The 18,542-nt window shown below is 38.6% G+C and overlaps 1 protein-coding gene across 6 annotated transcripts in view; it reads left to right on the top strand.

Annotated features, from left to right (window-relative positions):
• ADGRG6 (adhesion G protein-coupled receptor G6) overlaps positions 1–18,542 on the top strand; it is a 136,848-nt gene that overhangs the window by 100,490 nt on the left and 17,816 nt on the right. For all 6 annotated transcript variants that reach the window (XM_019653790.1, XM_019653787.1, XM_019653788.1 and 3 more), the window contains 9 exons: positions 196–367; positions 1,791–1,931; positions 4,075–4,194; positions 5,915–5,963; positions 7,289–7,395; positions 10,973–11,100; positions 11,816–12,084; positions 13,288–13,384; positions 15,566–15,849. In XM_019653790.1, coding sequence (XP_019509335.1) covers positions 196–367; positions 1,791–1,931; positions 4,075–4,194; positions 5,915–5,963; positions 7,289–7,395; positions 10,973–11,100; positions 11,816–12,084; positions 13,288–13,384; positions 15,566–15,849 — 1,367 coding nt within the window. The remainder of the gene's footprint in view (positions 1–195; positions 368–1,790; positions 1,932–4,074; positions 4,195–5,914; positions 5,964–7,288; positions 7,396–10,972; positions 11,101–11,815; positions 12,085–13,287; positions 13,385–15,565; positions 15,850–18,542) is intronic.

Here is an 18,542-nt window from a genome sequence, read left to right as displayed (position 1 = left end):
CACTGTGATTCTATGTATTAACTGCTTAATTGCTATTTTTATGGTTTGGTGTAATTTCGTGAGTATTCATGTTAAGATCAGACAATTTGAACAGAATTTTTTTTTGGTTTGTATCTTGTCTTGTAGCAAATCATGTGTGTGTGTCAGTACCTAAAATGTGTTGCTTAATGGTGGCATTACTTGTCATTTCTTTAGAGCTTTAAAAACAATTGATGAATTGGCCTTCAAAATAGACCTAAATAGCACATCACCAGTGAATATTACAACTCGGAATTTGGCACTTGGAGTATCATCCCTTTCTCCAGGGACTAGTGAAATTTTAAATTTTAGCATCGGTCTTCCAAGCATTAATGAACCATATTTCCAGGTAATGAGCTAGTGGCTTCTTTAACTTTGATTAATTAGACTTTCTGATCACCTACTAGTTGCTCTTCAAGGAGATACTGGTCTAAGGGGTGGTAGGCAGATCCAAACGCTGACTAAGGTTTACAGTAGCGTAACCATAAGGTATGTGGGTACGTAGAGGAGGTATGTTTTCAGAACTTAAGTGATAGCTTACTTTCTACAAGAGGCTATAGTAGAGCTAAGCTAGCTTACTTTCTACAAGAGGTAATAGTAGAGCTAAGTATTAAAGCATGAGTGGAGGCCGCCCTGTAGGGAGTGTGGGTTGGGGGTAAGTTCAGTCAGAAGAAAGAACATTATTGAGGGCACACAGTTGAGAAGAAGCATGGTATATTCTCTTTGCCGGGAGCTCTCCCAGATGTGTATTATAATCACACACCTGGAGAACTTGTCAAAACAGATTGTGGGATCCCATTTGCAGCAATTGTAATCTAATCAGTCCAAGGTGGATCTCCAAATTTCAGTGTTAACAAGTTTCCAGGTGTGGCTGGTACTGCTGGTCTGAAGATTGCACTTTGAGAACCGATGATGTAGAAAGAAGGCTGGGAAAGGCAGGTGATGGTGAGGCTGGACAAGAAAGCAGGGTCAGAGGAAAGCTGGAGAGCCTCTTTGACCTGTTCAGGTGACACTTCAGTAAATAATTTTCAAGTTCCTACTATGTGCTAGACAGCGTTAGCCACGTGAGCAAATTAAATGATTGAAACATCATCCTTGACATGGCAGAACACAAGAAGTAGCGTGTACTACTTCTTAACTGCGGAGAAAAACCAAGATAAAATATTTTAAAATCTAGATATAGGAAGAACTTTATTCTGCTTTCAACTCGGGGCTCTTTGAAGTAATTCTTCTTGACATTTTAAGAGTGAAAACTCAGTCAGCCTCAGTCTCATTCCAAAGTCCCTTTGCAGGAAAACACTCTTTGGCTTGATCTGTGGGTTCAAGAAAAATGACATCCAAGTGTGTTCATAAAACTTCAGCTGCTTCCTCTATGTAGAGATATGCATTCTCAGCAATCAAATAAATTAACTCCAGCCATTTTTTGGTAATTATTTTTCACTGTGGGTTTTGGGGAAAGCTCAAAATCCATTAAGGGTAAATCGAAGCCTTATACTTGAAAATATTAACTGATTTGTAGATTTCTCATTTGCCTTAGTTAAATGCAGTGCATTTCCTGTTTTGCCACGTTTGCAAACCTCAATAAGATCTACGCCTTTGTCTCAGGGGTTCTGCAGGAGGGCAGTGACCGAGGTAGAGGTAAAGGGAAGCCCTCCCTGGTCCTAGCCAAGGTGACACTTAGAGTTGTTCTCCTGCCTTTCTCAGCATGTGAAGTAAATGTATCATTGCAATTTAATTGTGATTACTCACCAATATATCTGTTTGTGTGACAGATGGATTTTGAGAGTGGACAGATGGATCCATTGGCTTCTGTAATTTTGCCTCCAAGCTTACTTAAGAATTTAAGTCAAGATTATTCTGTATTAGTTAAAAGAGCACAGTTTACTTTCTTCAATAAAACTGGACTTTTCCAGGTAAGTGTTCATTAATGTATTTTTCAATCGCAAATTGAGTGTCTTGGTTCAAAATACATCAAGAGGTAGAAAAATTAACCTACTGCACTTCCAAAAATGAAAAATTTTAACATAATTGTTTAAATATTTTATTACAGATAATTACATGATTATCAACAGGTGTGTTCATTTTAATTTTTAATAAATCAGATATTAGATTAGGACTTGCGTGGTAAAATTAGAAATGGAATTTAGGGAGAAGTTACTATTTATGATAACTTTAGTTACATATTTTATGCTCTCCAGCAATTTAGACCTTTGGAGTTAAAGAAATTGTGTGCCAAAGGGAAGGTTTTGTTTTGCTTTGCTTTAATTCGGCAGGAAGCACTGTTTACATAATGAGCAACATTCTTGGCTTTAATCAGTTTTCCCATTAGTATTTCAAATGCTCTTTGGCCTTCACACATTCCCAGAGTAGGGTGGCATTGTGCTAAGCACATATTGTCATTTTTGTTGGCATCATTTCTAGATACTAGGAAGTCCACTGCCAGCAAACATTGGTGACCTCTGGTTCCCTTTGAAAGTACAACCCAATCTAGAGCAGTTTTACTGAGCCCTGTTTTAAAAAATAAAAGTCATCTATTAAATTGGAGATACCAGTGTACATCAAACAATGAAACCTATGTGAGAGAAAGTGCAAGTCTCAAGGAAAGTAGACTGCGGGATTCTAATAGATCTGCCCTATATGTCGTGTGCGGAAAAATGACAAAGTAAGCTGTGTGTGTAAGTAAAAGGAATACCATGGAATAGTTTACAGTAATTAATTTGAAAACTTTAAAATGTTATGGGTAAAAGTGTTAGGAACAGTCTATATAAAAATGTTGAGTAGGTTAAGAGTGCAATCACATGTAATTGCTCTGAAGGAGTTAATAGCCACGAACACATAAAACTGCATTTCTTAGAATTATTTGAGGCTTACAGTCATGTCACCTTTAAAAACAATACCAAACATGCAGCAGGTGTCGCAGAATGGGAATGATGGGGCAGACAGGGGTGGTCCATTCAGAGGAGAGGTTGAGCCCAGCGGGAAGAGTTTGGAGCCACTCTTAGGAAGAGTGTCATTGTTTCATTTTGAGTCTTATCTTCTCCACACCATCTTTTCCTTCTCCTTTGGCGTGTCCCAGTCACTGTTGTTATCAGGAAATGCGTTTGATTTTTAAAGTCAGTTTATATTAGAGTAAAACAGATTTAAGGGTTTTATGGTTCTCCCCTCACATAGTGAACAAAATACAAGTTTCCTTTTTTTAAGAAAAGGCTGAGTGTCCCCAAGCCACAGCCGACTTTATTGAGAATGCCTATATAAAAGTAATAAAAAGCTACATTCTGGATGCTGAGATGTATTTGGCATGTAAAAACTCCTGCGATGATTCCAAAACAACCGCCTTTGTAAGCTGCAACAGAGAATTTCGGGAGGTTTGACAAGAAATACAAGGGGAAGAAGAAAGGCAATCTCGCTGGACAGATGGTCAATTGGTCCCAGTCATTTTGTCCACAGGTTCACTAACTTTGTTTCCTGACAAGCTTGTCTCAGATGTGGAAGCTACAGATGCCAGCAAGTATACAACCTGAGAAGGCAGAAGTTCTGGGTGGGCCTTTCATCCAGTAGAATTAGTTAGTGTAAATTAGTAATCCCATCAGGCTGTTGGCACGGATGTGAAAGATGAGTTGTTTTTTCATTTTTCACACCATGTTTTCTTCAGACTTTTCTAAAGGGAAACGACTTCATCTATTTTCTAGGGCAGGGACGTGCTATTATTGTTTCACAGCTTTTCATGAGTTTATATTATTGATGGCTTTGCATTGTTTCAGAGGTTAACTGGCTGGCATCTGTCACAGGAATCCAGGATGAAGTTTTATGAACATTGGTCACCTCGCTCCACTGGCTCCTCATGTTCTCTCAATGTCTTTATTATAATGAGGAAAACAGCAAAGCTTTTTCAGGAAAGCCAGCAATTTGAGCTTATAAACAGGATGCTCTATAATTGAAGATCTTAATAAAGATCTTAAGTGTAAAAAGCACTGACAGTTTGCTTGTTTTGGATCAGCAAAATAAAGTAAAAGTGTGTCCTTCTGATGAATACACAGTTTTCTTTCTCTGTAACAGGATGTCAAAGCCAAGAGCAGCACCTTAGTGAGTTACGTGATGGCATGCAGCATTGGAAACATCACTGTCCAGAATCTGAAGGATCCGGTCAGAATTACAATCAAACATACAAGAAACCAGGTAAGAAAATCTACAAATAGCCAGAGAGCAGAGGCAGACGATTTCAGGGAAATGGGGGCCATTTTTTCTACATGACATGGAAGGAGGTAACTGGCACTTTTTTTGAGGGGGACAATTTTCTAAAAAGGGGAGAGTAGCTCATCAGGTACTGTGCTAAGGTCAGGGTAAATGGTGGCACCTGGGGGAGGTTAGTCTTAGCTAGCATTCAATAATCGGGAGGAGAATGGGAGTGAGGAAAAGGGCCACTACTTCTAAGAAATGACATTTTTCACTTGAGATAAATTCCATGCAGTTGTGCAATCCTACCACTAAAGGTTTTGGTTGTTGTGGGTTTTTTCTTTGTTTTTGTTTTTGGTTTTTTTTAATGTCAAAAGTTACTGCTACTGGGAAAGCAGAGGGGAACAGGGTTGACTTATTTGGGGGGAGGTTAGCGGTTGTCTAAAATCTTGGCAAAGGTTGCTTTTTTAATTACTTCGTTACCCTTGCTGTCATCTGTTTATTTGATCAAAATTGTATGAGGACTCGTATTGTCCCGGGTAGCTCAGGCAAAGGTTTTTCTGTCTTTTATAGAGGGTCCCAGTCACGATTCTACCATTTATTAGGCAAGGCAGGAAGGCGGGCGGGAAGTGAGCGGGCTGATAAGGACTAAGGCTTGGAAGTTAAGTCATCTAAGAACTCGCTCTGCTTTGTCACGAATCCCTCGGCCCTCCATGTTCTACCCTTTGGCCTCCTTTGTTTTGGCTCCTTCATCCATAAAGAATTTGTTTTTTTATTGTGGTAAAATGTACATAACCCAATTTACTGTGTTAACTATTTTTAAGGGCACGGTCCAGTCACATTGAGTCCATTCACATTCTTCTGCAGCCGTCACCACATCCACCTCTAGAACTGTTTCATAGTCTCCAACTGAAACTACACCCATTAAACAACTCCCCACCACCCTCACCCCCAGCGCCTGGCAACCGCCACTCTAGTCTTTGAATTTAACTACTCTAGGTACCTCATTTAAGTGGAATCATACAGTATTTGTCTTTTTTATGGCTGGCCTGTTTCACTTAACATAATATTTTCAAGGTTCGTCCATATTATAGCATGTATCAGAATTTCCTCCCTTTATAAGGCTGGGTAATATTTCCATTTTATATATTGGGTTGTTGGAAAAGTCATGACACATTTTTGCAATGAAAAACAGAAAAAAATACGTCATGACTTTTCTGACCACCCAATATATATTGTTCCATCCTAGGTTTTGTTTATCCACTCATCCATCAATGGACACTTAGATTGCTTCCACATTTTGACTGTTGTGAATAATGCTGCTGTGAATATGGGGGTGCAGATATCTATTTGAGTCCCTTCTTTCAATTCTTTTGGGCATATACCTAGACATAAAGGAGAATTTTAAAGATGAAATAAAATTACAGTGTAAAAAGTTTTGCCAAATGATAAGCATAGCATTTTATGATGGTACATATATAGTAACCCTTAGGTATATGGGTAACACAATTCCTCATGAGGTTATAGTTGATTTCCACTTCAAATTTTTGTGAGCCGAGACTCCCCTAGACGGTCTGCCATTCTTAGGTAGTATTGGCATGACTAAGGCTGCTCTATTTCTTTGTGAAAACCTTAGCATTTCACAATTTTCCCACATTCAAATCATGTGATTCTCCAATTATTCTAAACACAATTTCACATGTTTATTCTTATGTTAATATAGACAGGGCACCACCGTCCCGTCTGTGCCTTCTGGGATCTGAACAAAAACGGTAAGTTTTAAAATACGGACTGTCTTAATAACAACTGATTTTTAAACATTAGTAGACACCCCCATTTCTTTTCATTTCACCCCAGACCAGAATGAGTCACAGTGTAAAAGTGATTGATGGCAACTGAAGTGAAAATTTTAGTTGGGGGAATACATTCTAGTTTCTATAACTTTTTATTCATTGCAAGAGGAAATAGGCAGGCTTGACTTTTTTTTTTTTAATCAAACAACCTCTGTGATTTCAGTTATTTATAAAACAGAGTATGCATTTTTATTATTAGAGTATGCCATTTTAGACTAATGTCAATGTACACTTGATCACATTCTTCTACGACACTTCTGAGGATGTTATTTGACATAATGAAAAATCCAGCTTGCAGACCTCAGATTATGGGAGGAAGCACACTAAAGGAATGTTACTATAGGAATGGTTACAATGGGTATATATTACGTGAAAGAATATATATGCCTTCAAAATGACATTTGACAATCAAGAGAGAAAGGCAAAATTAAGAGGTGATTCACTAGGTATAAGATGCGGAGATCTAAGGGTCTCCTTCCCTCGGGGTTCCCCAATAGGATCATCATGGCCAAATCAAACCAATGTCAGTGTAGGATGCTTCTTGGTAGAAAATGTAGTCTAAAGATTTCCAAACCTCTTTTTTTAATACCTTTATTATAGCCAGAAAGGTTTTGTTTGGTTTTCAGTTACTCAGTTTTGAGAAAAATCCTGACTTACTAGATACATAGTTTAAAATAATATCACCTTGCTGTCATAAAATAGTCTTCAAATTGGTTAGTTGCTCATATTCCACACCACACCATAAAAGTCAGAACAGATGTATTAAAGGCATTTAACATAAGCTGTTACCATGCATGACTGCTGTGTACATAAGACCTTCTTTGTTCTCATGTCTTCACAAAAACAGACTGACCCAAGAAAAAAACATGTGTTGCTCTCCAGAGACTTCCTTAGTATGTAACATATTTGAAAAAGGATGTTCTTTTCATAGAAGTTTGTTTTATAGTATATTAAACATTAAACTTGAATCAAACTGTTGCAGAACCCCTGAGGCCCTTCAGGGGAGCACAGTTGAAAGCCACTCACTAGATAATCTCTGTCTACCCACCCAGCACCAACATTCTGTGATTCCAGGAATCTAAAGTATTCTAACTATTGGCAGCTTAAAAAATAGTATCCATTTTACAGATAAACTGTGAGGCAGAAGAGATTGAGGCATATTTCTTTAAAGGAGGTATCATCCATGAGAGAGAAGGAACTGACCTGCTGTTATTTTCATACTGTTTGTTGACTTCCTCCTGCAGGAAGTTCTGGATTTTGGAATACATCAGGATGTACCGCACACACAGGTTCAGATGCGAGCGAGACGGTCTGCCTGTGTGACCACCTCACACACTTTGGAATTCTGATGGTAGGGGAGGATTTCTAAACTCATTTTGAAAGGCATACTTTGTGTGTGTGTGTGTGTGTGTGTGTGTGTGTGTGTGTGTGTGCCTTTTTAAGCTTATGTGTTAGGGAATTATTTCCAGATAATTTTTATATGTACCCTGAATCTTGATTTTTAATGAAGAATATAATCAGATCGTATATTAAAAATGTGCAAAAGTAATTATAGGAAATAACCCTAATTTTTTCTATAGCATTAACAGCAATGATAAATAATCCTAGAAACAAGAAAATCACCACGAGACCATTGAATTAAGAGTGAAATAGTGAGTCAGAGAGACAGAGAGGGAGTCGGGGGTGAGGGAGAGCAAGGTTAAAGAGGAAGAAAATGTTGGGGTTTCCTAACATGAAAGGGAACTGTAAAGAGTTTGATCAAAATGTTCTTTCTTATAAATTTTATCACTCAATATGTTTGAATGTTACTTTGTACCAGGTACTGTGCTGGGGGAGCCAGCTGTGACTTAAAATGACTGCCATTCTCTTCTTGGAGATCACAGCCTCATAGGACAGACTAGTTACAAAGATAACATGGAGTCTTCAGCCCTGCAAGAGAAATGATGGGCCTCATGTGTCATTCTTTCCTTCTTTTCTTCCTTCTTTCCCATGGCCTTGTTTTATCCCATTAGCCAGCCTATCCCAAGGCTTTAAACAAAAAATAGATGGCATCAACATGTTTTTTTCGTCCCACCAAATTTTCAAGAGCTGCCCTACCCTCAATGACGTGTTTGAATTCACCCACGGACTCATACTTTTACCTTATATCTAATATACTTGATCATAGCAGAGCTACTGTTTCTGTATAGTTTCCATAAAAGGATCAAGCCATATTTGGTTTTTAGTTGGAGATGGGAGGAATGTGTGCTGAGGCAATAAAACTCTCCGAATTCCAATTACAAACATCAGGTTATGTTTATCCCCTCCCTTAAATCTTACACCCACTTCCTGTGGGACTCTGAGGAAGCAGTGAGAACTGTAGGATGTAGTATTTGGCTCATGAATCTATGTAAATGGCCATTGTCCTATGACAACCCTGCAAGTTGTAATTTTCCTGACAATCCAGTACATAAATGCTCTGAGGGATAAGAACAAGTCATTTAAAAAGGTGACAATCATAGAAAATAACTTTTTAACTTTCTCAAAGTATAAATATTTTTTCTTTACCATTAGAGCATGAAAATTAACAATTAAACTGTAGCATGTTTTCTCTAAGCGATTAAAAGAAAAATTCCTCAGTTTTCTTCCATGCTCCCTCTTTTTCAGAAAACACTTAATTCCTGTGATAACTCACTCAGATATATAAGCTTTAGCTTAATTGATTTAACTATTTCAGCTGTATTTGTGTACGTGTGTTTGTGTGTGTGTGTTTGAGCATGACTGTGCGTGTTGTAAGACTAATATTAGATAAATAGATAACAACACAATTCACTATTCAGAGATGATTATAAATCGTCTTTATAACCATCTTTATAAATCAAACTTTATAACCAAAGTTTGACTTCCCACTTCTTTGAATGGTCAGTTTCTTTATATATTGTTTAAATTTCATTATGAGTTTATAATTATATATTACTTCTTTTGTTGCCCTCTGATTAAATAATTAGCTTTACATGTATACTGATAGTTGCATATTTTTAGTACTATCCTTCTGTTTTCCACGTTGGCTGCTTTTGTGGGATTATAAACTACTGGATGAAAGACGTTCCAGAATGTGTCCTTTCTGGCAATGTGCCTATATCCTTTCAGCTTTTCCAGGCCACCAAGACTTTGTTAAGAGTCTTTCTTGATTTACCAACTCTTTATTCACTTGTATAAGATATTCCCAGAGTCCACATTGTCCCATGACTCATTCACCATAGGTACCTCAGACCCATAATCAGATCTTCTAATATACAAATGTATGAAAAGTTTAACGTTTCTGCTACATTGCTTCGTAGTAAAACTGATTTTTATACTTCTAACATTAGTACATTTTCATGTTGGCTAATTCAAAGAAACAAATATTTTTGTAGTCTTCATTCTCTAAAAGTACAAAACAACACGAGAATTGTGTGTCAATGCGTATTACTGAAGAGCATTATATTATTTAATTCCCATTTTAAGTTGTGGCTTTCAAGTTTAAATTGTGGTTTTCCAGTCAGCCGCCTGATGAGATAGGAGCCATAAGTGTTTCAAGCAGTAATGATGAGTCACTTGGAGATTTCCTCAAGACCATTTTTCTGGCCTAATGAAATCTTAAAGTAACCAAAATGTCGGTTGAGGTGATTTATCTGTGAGTCGAGTGGCACTGACTTGAACCCTATCCCATGTGCTGTGGGAATCCCATGTCCTCCCAGTGTTTTGAGGGGTTCCAGGGAGAGGATAGGGAAGGTCCTTTCTGACCCTGACCCTGTGCATCTGCTGAATTTTATCACGTTTTGTCTTTCTTGGTGTCACACAGGTACTCTCCCTGCTCCTTACTGCATCAGACAAACCTGGAGCTAAGTCCCATTTCATTTCACACACATACAAACACCACTTACTTTGTGTGAGTAGCAGATTTTATTGACATTTTGGTGAAACTAGAATGAAAAACTTACAAAAAAGACATTTCAAAAAATAATTTAAGACCTAAAAGTTTAAACTAGATATTATTTTTGGAACGTGTCCCTTTTCCAAGAAAGCTCCATTTTAGAAGATGCATAATGAAAGTGCCTTTATCCTTCAACCAGGATTCAGTGGTTGGTCTTAACTCATGATTTATCCCCATCCCAATTCCTCAGTTAAGGAAGAAATTTTTTTCTACCAGGCCTAGACTTTGCAAGCCCACCTCAACACAGTGAAGTTAATACTTATTAATATGCTAGAAAACGTTTACTTCTTTTGATTCTATGACAACCTCTAATACTTTGAATGGTGCCCTTTCAGGTCTATAGGGATCAAACAACTATGACCCCAAAACTCTTAGTGTGTTCTCCTTTATTGAAAAAGATAAAGTCTACCCCATCCCATACATACCAAGCTTTGGAATGACCACAGTTTGGAACCTCAGCACCATGCTCAGAGCCAAACAACCCCAGAGCCAGCACCCAGCCTCTGGCCGTCTGCTGGCTGAGCCCTGGCCTACCAGGCAAAGAACCCAGGGCCCACCCAAGGGTTTGGCCATGAGGGCTACCACAACCTCCATTTGTACGTGTGCCCCCAGCCCTGCAAATATTAGGCATGGGCCTGATAATTTTTTATGCAAGGCAACAACCGCCCTCCAATTTCGGTTGGGGAAATCAGTGGCTTGGCTCTTCAAATTATACTGCTGTGCAAACAGCTTGGGTCACAAGGTAATGGATACAAAACAGTATGTAACTCTCTCAATATTGCTACATAGTTGTTTCGTAGAGGGATCCACAGGAGTGTAAAAAATGGAAGTTTCAGTGCTTATTTACACTGTTGTTTTTAGCACCTAAGTTTGAGCTGAGATTCTAAGTACTAGCAGTGGACTTGCTAATAATACCCAACAGCATTGTCCTGAAAAGGGAGAGTCTTACAGCTGCGTCCCATGTTCTGTGTAGGACCTTTCGGGAGCTGGTTCACAGATGAGTGCGCAAAACACTAAAATTCTCACCTTCATCTCCTACGTTGGGTGTGGACTGTCGGCTATTTTTTCAGCAGCAACTCTCCTGACATATATTGCTTTTGAGTAAGTATTTTCTATCTGATAAACCCAGTGCTAACTGTTCTAAAATGTAAATAAGATTGCCTCAGCTTTTAAAAACACTTATGTACTTTATGAATCATGTAGGGTGGTTCAGGTTTAATGTTTAAGTTTCTCATAAGATATATATCATGTAACATGAATTTTCCAGCTGTAGAATCTTAATTTATTATCATTATATTTCTGTTGATAAAATGCATTTAAACCTGTTAGAGATGATTAACATATAAGTAAATAAAAATTGTATTAAGTGCTTTTTACATGGTAAAAGACGAAAATAGTCACTTCACAAATCTTATAAAATTAGTCCTGAAGCAGAATTTTTTCTAAAAAAAAAAAAGGATCTTTAATGTATTAAAAATAAAAAACTTCAGAAAATTTTAGGGAGATTGTTTTCTAACAAAAATATCATTTTTATAACTCTAGAATGTTCCTGGATTTTTTTTTAAATCAACTGTTGAAACCAATTGGAAATTTTATAAACAGCTAGAGACTGTTTTAAAATAAAATTAATAGTTTTTTAAAATCTTTATAATTTGCCAAATATAAGTATCTTCGGTCCTCCTTTTAGGAACCATGGCATAAAGGTGGTGCTCCCTAACCTATTGCAGCGCTGTGTAGGATATGAAATTACTGCCTGTGCTTAAAAGAATGATTTGCAATATTAGTTCTCCTATACCCTGCTTTTTCCCTTCTTCAGAAAATTGCGAAGGGATTATCCCTCCAAAATCTTGATGAACCTGAGTACAGCCCTGCTGTTCCTGAATCTCGTCTTCCTCTTGGATGGCTGGGTCACCACATTTCATGTGGATGCACTCTGCACTGCCATTGCAGCCTTGCAGCATTTCTTCCTTTTGGCAACCTTTACCTGGATGGGGCTAGAAGCCATTCACATGTACATTGCTCTGGTGAAAGTATTTAACACGTACATTCGCCGGTACATACTGAAGTTCTGCGTCCTTGGCTGGGGTAAGCCTCCTCCATGTTTTCGTTGTTGTTTTCACTGACGTGGAAATTTCCAGGTTCTCATAGGCCAATGCTATTTTGAAAGAATCGCGCTGCTAAAAGAAATTCCACATTTGTAAGTGATGTGGATCTGAGAGTCACATCGTAAGGAAGGGGCTTCCTCAGAACAGTACTTTTAAGCCCTGTTCAACAGTCCTCAGTAAAGTCAGGAGTAAAGGAAAAAGCCCTGGCTCCTGAGTCACCACAGACTTATTTCCTGAGCCCAGAGCCAGCCCACCCAAGTCTGAAGAAGCAGCTGGCAGACAGCGGTGCGTTTCCATTATGTCTCACAACATAAAGGCCAGCTCAGACTCCTAGCCATCCTCACCCCCGGACACATGCCCATGTCTTGGAAACCAGAGAGAGAGAGTGTTATTTTTGTGTGTGCAACCGGAATACTGACAGAATTCTTACCTTGAACTTCTTAATATGATTCTGCAGCCAGACACAGATGGTTGTAGTAGCCTATTTGGAGTAAATGGGTTTCTTTCTTTATCTGGTTTTTGTATCGAACCAGGCACTTTATAGAGTTTTCTCGCAAGTCTGTTTTTCAGATGGAAATATAGAAGTATGAGGCATTTGCAAGGTGTTCACCATTTTAGGAGGCATCTTTCAGGGAATTAGGGAATGTAGCCTTCCCCATTGAAATATACCTGGAATTACTTTATATAGTGTCTCTTGAGAGGGAAAGGAAGACAATAAACACTTTATGGCCCCATTGTTCCTCCCCCGCTTTTTCTGAAGACTTTAATAGAAAAGAGCAAAATAAACTGCAATTCCCTTACTGCTTGAACTCTAGCAGCCTAAGAGGCATCAGTCATGAATGAAACCACATTGGCTGGTGCTGGATTCAACATAAAACAGGTTCTGGTTCTCTAGTGGGTACCAGTAAGCAAACAGAATATTTAAATATCTGCCAATAAGAGTAGGTCTTGATTGTTGCCAATTAGAGTTGGATGTTCCACACCGAAGACGGGACTTTCTGGTTGTTTTTAACCAAGTTGTAAAAAATTTGATTTCTGAGAAATCAAATTCCAAGAAATTTGAGTCTGTGATATGAAGTGTTTCCTTTTTCTTTCTTTTTCTTTTTCTTTGCTATTATCAGTCTTATAAAGCAGTTCCAGATGATTCAGAAAAGTTGTTTTTGTCATGGTCTTTTTATAACAGGGTTGCCTGCCTTGGTCGTGTCAGTTGTTCTAGCGAGCAGAAACCAAAATAAGGTCTATGGGAAAACAAAGTATGGAAAAGAAGAAGGTGATGAATTGTAAGTAATAAAAAGCTTGTGGGGAATTTATTTGCGATGAGTGTATGTCCTTTGTTTCCTAAAGTTTAGTGTGAGTTGCCATGCCAATGGTGTGCCTCGCATTTTAGAATATTGAAGTGCATTTGCATGCCTTTGCCAAGGTCTCTGCCACACTGCAGATTAAATCACCCGAATGTCCTGAACTATTCAAGCTGCTTTTCTATATTAACACTGTGTTCTGTCATCTGGGGGGAATGCAGAAGTCTAAGATACTATCTTCTAGCTCAGAAGAGCCATTCTATTTGAGGAGATTCCATAATACTTCCACCTTCTTAAACCCACACACATCTTCAAGAGAGTTAAATAGCAGTATCAGACAGCGAATGATTTAATGCCAATATGAGTGTTAAGTGGGAATGCAGAGAACAGAGGCATCAATGGGGTCCTGAATAACTTGGAAAATTCCCTTCAGACTGTGAGATCACTGAGTCTAAAATTTTTATGTTGTTCACTTTTGGCAGGTAGTTTCCTCATATTTTATCTTGCACATAATAGGTACTCAGTGAATATTTATTGATTGAATGAATTACTGAATGACTAAAGAGCTTGCTCATGATTGTTTATTGCCACATTTCTGTTCACATTTCATGAATGGATAACAGTTTTGTATCCAGTCAGCATCCAACCCTGTCCCATTCTCTCATGACCTCCCCTCTTTTATATTTCCAAAGTAACATTCAAAAGACTCCACAAGAACCAGTGGAAAATAAAGGATCCAGGTCAGGAATTTCAAGGTTCTAAGGGGACATCAATATGTAAAGAAATAGTAGCTTCGGGGACATGCTGTATCAGTTGGGGGAATCTTTATAAAAAGATATATTAAAAGTAAGAGTATGTGCTTAAGTACTAAGTAAAGGAATTTTAAAATTATGTTAGTCAACTCTTATAGAACTTTAAAGTACATTTAATAAATTGCTATGCCATCAACAACTGCCATTTATTGAACATTTACTATGTGCCAGGAATCATGTTAGGTTCTGGGCTTCAAAGATATTCAAGATAGATTTTGCTTTTGTGGCAGTCATATTTCAGTGTGTAAGATATAACCCTGAATGATGACCATTTACAGTAGAATTTTAAGATGAACTTAATTGCCTTAAATAATTCATCCAATTTTTTGAGGTACCTAAGAACTGCCATAGTATGATTAGGCTCTGGGGCATCTGCAAATTGTAGTATTTGTTAACTTTACTCATAGAACACTTTACGCATCATCAGTTTTTAAATTACTTTCATCTACTCTGTATCATTTTGAATATAAAATATATCCTTCCTTATCTCATAAGGATGTCATAATCAATATAAGCCTTTTAATTGTGCATGAGAAGCGATACTATAAGAATATCACAGTTTTACCATAAGGTCTTGCCTCGACTAGGCCAATTATATTAATAGGAGTTATTTTGTCTGCAGTAATGGAAACCACAATTATGTGTGTCTTAAGTAAGTAAGAGTTTATTCTTCTCACATGACAAGGAACATGAAAATAGGCAACAACTGGCATGGACTTATGGCAGAAACCATCAAGACCAGCATCCCTGTAGCTCTCTTGGCCTTCCTCTCATGGCTATAAGACGATTGCTGCAACTCCAGAGCCTGCTTTCATGTCTGAAGTAGAAAGAACAAAGACCAAGAGCCTTGCCAGTTGAGTCTAGCAAGAAGAGCGCTCCAAAAAATTCCCTAGCCAGCTTTGTGTCTGGATCATTTTGTAGAATAGTGTCCACATGACCACCCATAAATATCAGAGAGATTGAGAATATGAGTACTTAAATTCCCCCATTCTCTGAAGTGCAGACACATAAGAGAAAAGGAGGTTTGACATGATTTTGGGTCAACCAACCAAGAGAGTCTTCATGCCCAGTCAGAATTCAGGTAGCCACTTGTTTTCTTCTTCACTGGTCACTTAAATAATGAGACATTAAGATGATAGTTATCGACATAAGCAAAAGCTATGAAATCATCAAAAAAAAAAAAGAAAGAAAGAAAGAAAATGAGGCCCAAGAAAATGAAGTGACCCTCTAAAGGCATTTGAGAACGGCCTGGCAATTATGAAACCTACAGAAGCCCGAACTAAGCCAGGAGACATAGTAGGTAAAAAGGACATGGTGACAGATTTCTTTTTCTTTCTCGTTCTTCTTTAAGCTGTTGGATTCTGGATGACGTCGTCTTTTTCGTGACCTGTGCTGGGTATTTTGGAGTCATGTTTTTCCTGAACGTCGCCATGTTCGTCGTGGTAATGGTGCAGATCTGTGGGAGGAACGGCAAGAGGACCAACCGGACACTGCGCGAAGAGGTGCTGCGGAACCTGCGCAGCGTGGTCAGCCTGACGTTTCTGCTGGGCATGACGTGGGGGTTCGCTTTCCTTGCCTGGGGACCCATATATGTCCCTTTCACGTACCTCTTCTCCATCTTCAATTCGTTACAAGGTAAGATAAACGGCACCCGAACAATTTCTGCTTTCTAATGTCATCGTATTTGCCAACCGCCTCCCTGTTGGACAGAGGCCACACTACGTTTCTGTATCACTATTCCGGGGGCTGAGCATAATTGCAGGCATAGGGTGGGTACTCCTGAAAAAGGCCTTGCAAGAAGAGAGGAGGTGGAATGTCAGTTTCTTTGTTTTCAGTGATGTGTCCCAAGCTCCTAAGACAGTGCCTGACAGATACGAGGTGCTCAGTGAACAAGTGCTGTTGCCTGAGTGAATGTGGGCAGGAGGTGCCCAATGGGAAGCTTGAAGGAATGCACAGACAGCTTTCTACCCTTTAAAGTTTTGCTGAGTGTTGGTGCTCCTCCGAGGGGAACCTCTGCCCTTGTGGTGTACCATTCTTGGCGTGTAGAATTTTTAGACTATGCAGGGACAGAGCAATTCACCCTGATTCCTTGGCTCCTTGGCTTTCAAAATACATAACCAATACTCTAGTTCAGAAATGCTCTTTTTTTTTTTCATGATATATGGAAGTTAGTTCAACAGTTTAACCAACTTTTGCCAATGGCCTGCTTTGTACAGAAATACAAGGCTTTCTTCAGGGGGCTTCCTGTCACGTGTCTGATTCCATAATGCATCCCCCAGTGCGCTCGATGATGAATGTAACTTGAAGCTTACGTGGATATAAATTATTATTATTTTTTAATTAAATGACATTCTTTAAGACATTGGATATACCCTGTTTTGATAAACCCCTGAATGTTCAGAAGCACGATGGGGTCCACACTTCACAAGGAAAGAGGTGGCAAAGTTTGGAGTAGGGCGGTGCTACGGGCTTCCCTGACGTTACCGGCCGTGCCCCTGTGGGTGTATGGGGAAGGAGTAGCTAAATGAAGCTGAACAAATCTGTACTTGGGTGCAAAGTGCGGTGGATATAGGTTTGCGCTACTCACCCGATGAGATGCCTAGGTAGGTGCTTCCTACAGGTGTGTTCTGAGAAAAGTCTGTGTTTACCTGCAGGAGAGTGTTTACTGCTTTGTATTGTATGGATCTGCTTTGCTTTTCCTCCTGGGTTTCCCATTAGCTCACAAGTGCCCAGACACACACACAAATTGTCGCGTAGTTGGTGCTCAACAATTGTGTGTTAAAGGATTAAATGGATTTCTGGATCGAGAAGGGAGGGGCTTTGGGGATGGCCTCAATCCAAGCTGAGACTCCCTCTGGCATAAATCCACGTTAGTTAGTTCAGCAAATTTTATTCAGGTTCACTCTTCCATAACAGAGTAAACATGTGGGCTCATTATCTTTAGTAAATACAAAAATAAGCCTCGAGTGCACCTTCAAAAGTTGGAAACTGAAGAGGCAGCATATGAATACATCTTCATTGGAATCTAACTTTTAACGTGAGTTTTCTCCTATTTAATCTCTTCTATAATATACAACATAAATGTGCTTGCATAAATATTGACAAAAATGTCCATTAACATTAGAAATTCCATGGTTTTATATTTCAGGATTGTACATGAAAGACACATTAATCTGCCAGCCCAACCTTGTTTTTGCTTTTAAAATTTCCTGGCAGTTTCAGTAACTTTCAGCGGCTACAGTTGTCTGTTCAGCTCTGTTTCCATTAATGAGAAATGGGATGTTTTATTTTTCCCAGCATAGGTCTCCTGTCAGGAGGGAAAAATGTTGTAAACCATCATCAAGTTATATTCTCCATAAATCACTGACTTTTAAGACTGAATTTATGTTATATAAATTCAAAACAGATTTCTGCACATCTAGTGATATTAAAAACACCTCCTAAAAAGGAAATTTAAATTAAAAGGCAGTGATACAGAGCACAGAAGTCTATTAACAATTGCTTACTGGCCAGGCTCATACAAAAACTTCTCAGGATGCTATGGAAAGTCATTTAATGGTTTTTACTTGAGTCATTTTTCTGAACCTTCCAAGAGAGGTTGTTTGTTATTAGTATATGTTTTATTAAAAGAAACATGTAGAATTTAGACAGTTTAAAGAAACAATTCAGTGCATGCAAAATGAAGTCAGGTAGTAACTTAGACAAACTGCATTATGTCTATTTCTTTTCTTTCTTATATTTTTTATTCCAGCAAAAAAACTTAACATGATCCCTTTGCCTCATGGAGGTTATATTCTGGTAGGACAGACTGACGTTAATCAATTGTGTCCCCATATAAAAGTACCCGGTGGTGTTGAGATCAAACGACGGAAGACGTGATATCTAAGCTGAAACCTAAAGGATCAATACGAATTAACTAGGTGAAAGGTGGGAGTGAAAGTGAGGAAAAGTCTATTTCAAGTAGAGGGCAGTTCATGTGAAAACAATGTGCTGTAATTCTTCACTTAATGTGGTCAATAGGTTCTGCGACTTTAAGCAAAATGATGTATATGGAACCCAGTTTTACCATAGACTAATTATATAATATAAGCAAGAGCTAAGTTCCTCTGGCACCTCCTCAACGTTGTAAGGAAACATTATTTGAGGATCTGCTGTAGTTGGTGATTATAGGATATACTCAAGGAATTAAAAGAAAGCTTGTACAACCCAGAAAGAACCGGAGAGTGAAGAGTGGTGTGGCCCAAAAGGGAGTCAGGAGCTAGACCAGAGGCACTGTGTTTTTTTGGTGGAGGGCAGTGTCACTGGCCCTCACATGTGGGATCTGAACC

The sequence above is a fragment of the Hipposideros armiger genome, unplaced genomic scaffold, assembly GCF_001890085.2.
Source record: "Hipposideros armiger isolate ML-2016 unplaced genomic scaffold, ASM189008v1 scaffold_206, whole genome shotgun sequence".
Classification (NCBI taxonomy): domain Eukaryota; kingdom Metazoa; phylum Chordata; class Mammalia; order Chiroptera; family Hipposideridae; genus Hipposideros; species Hipposideros armiger.
This window is presented reverse-complemented; position numbering and strand designations above follow the sequence as displayed.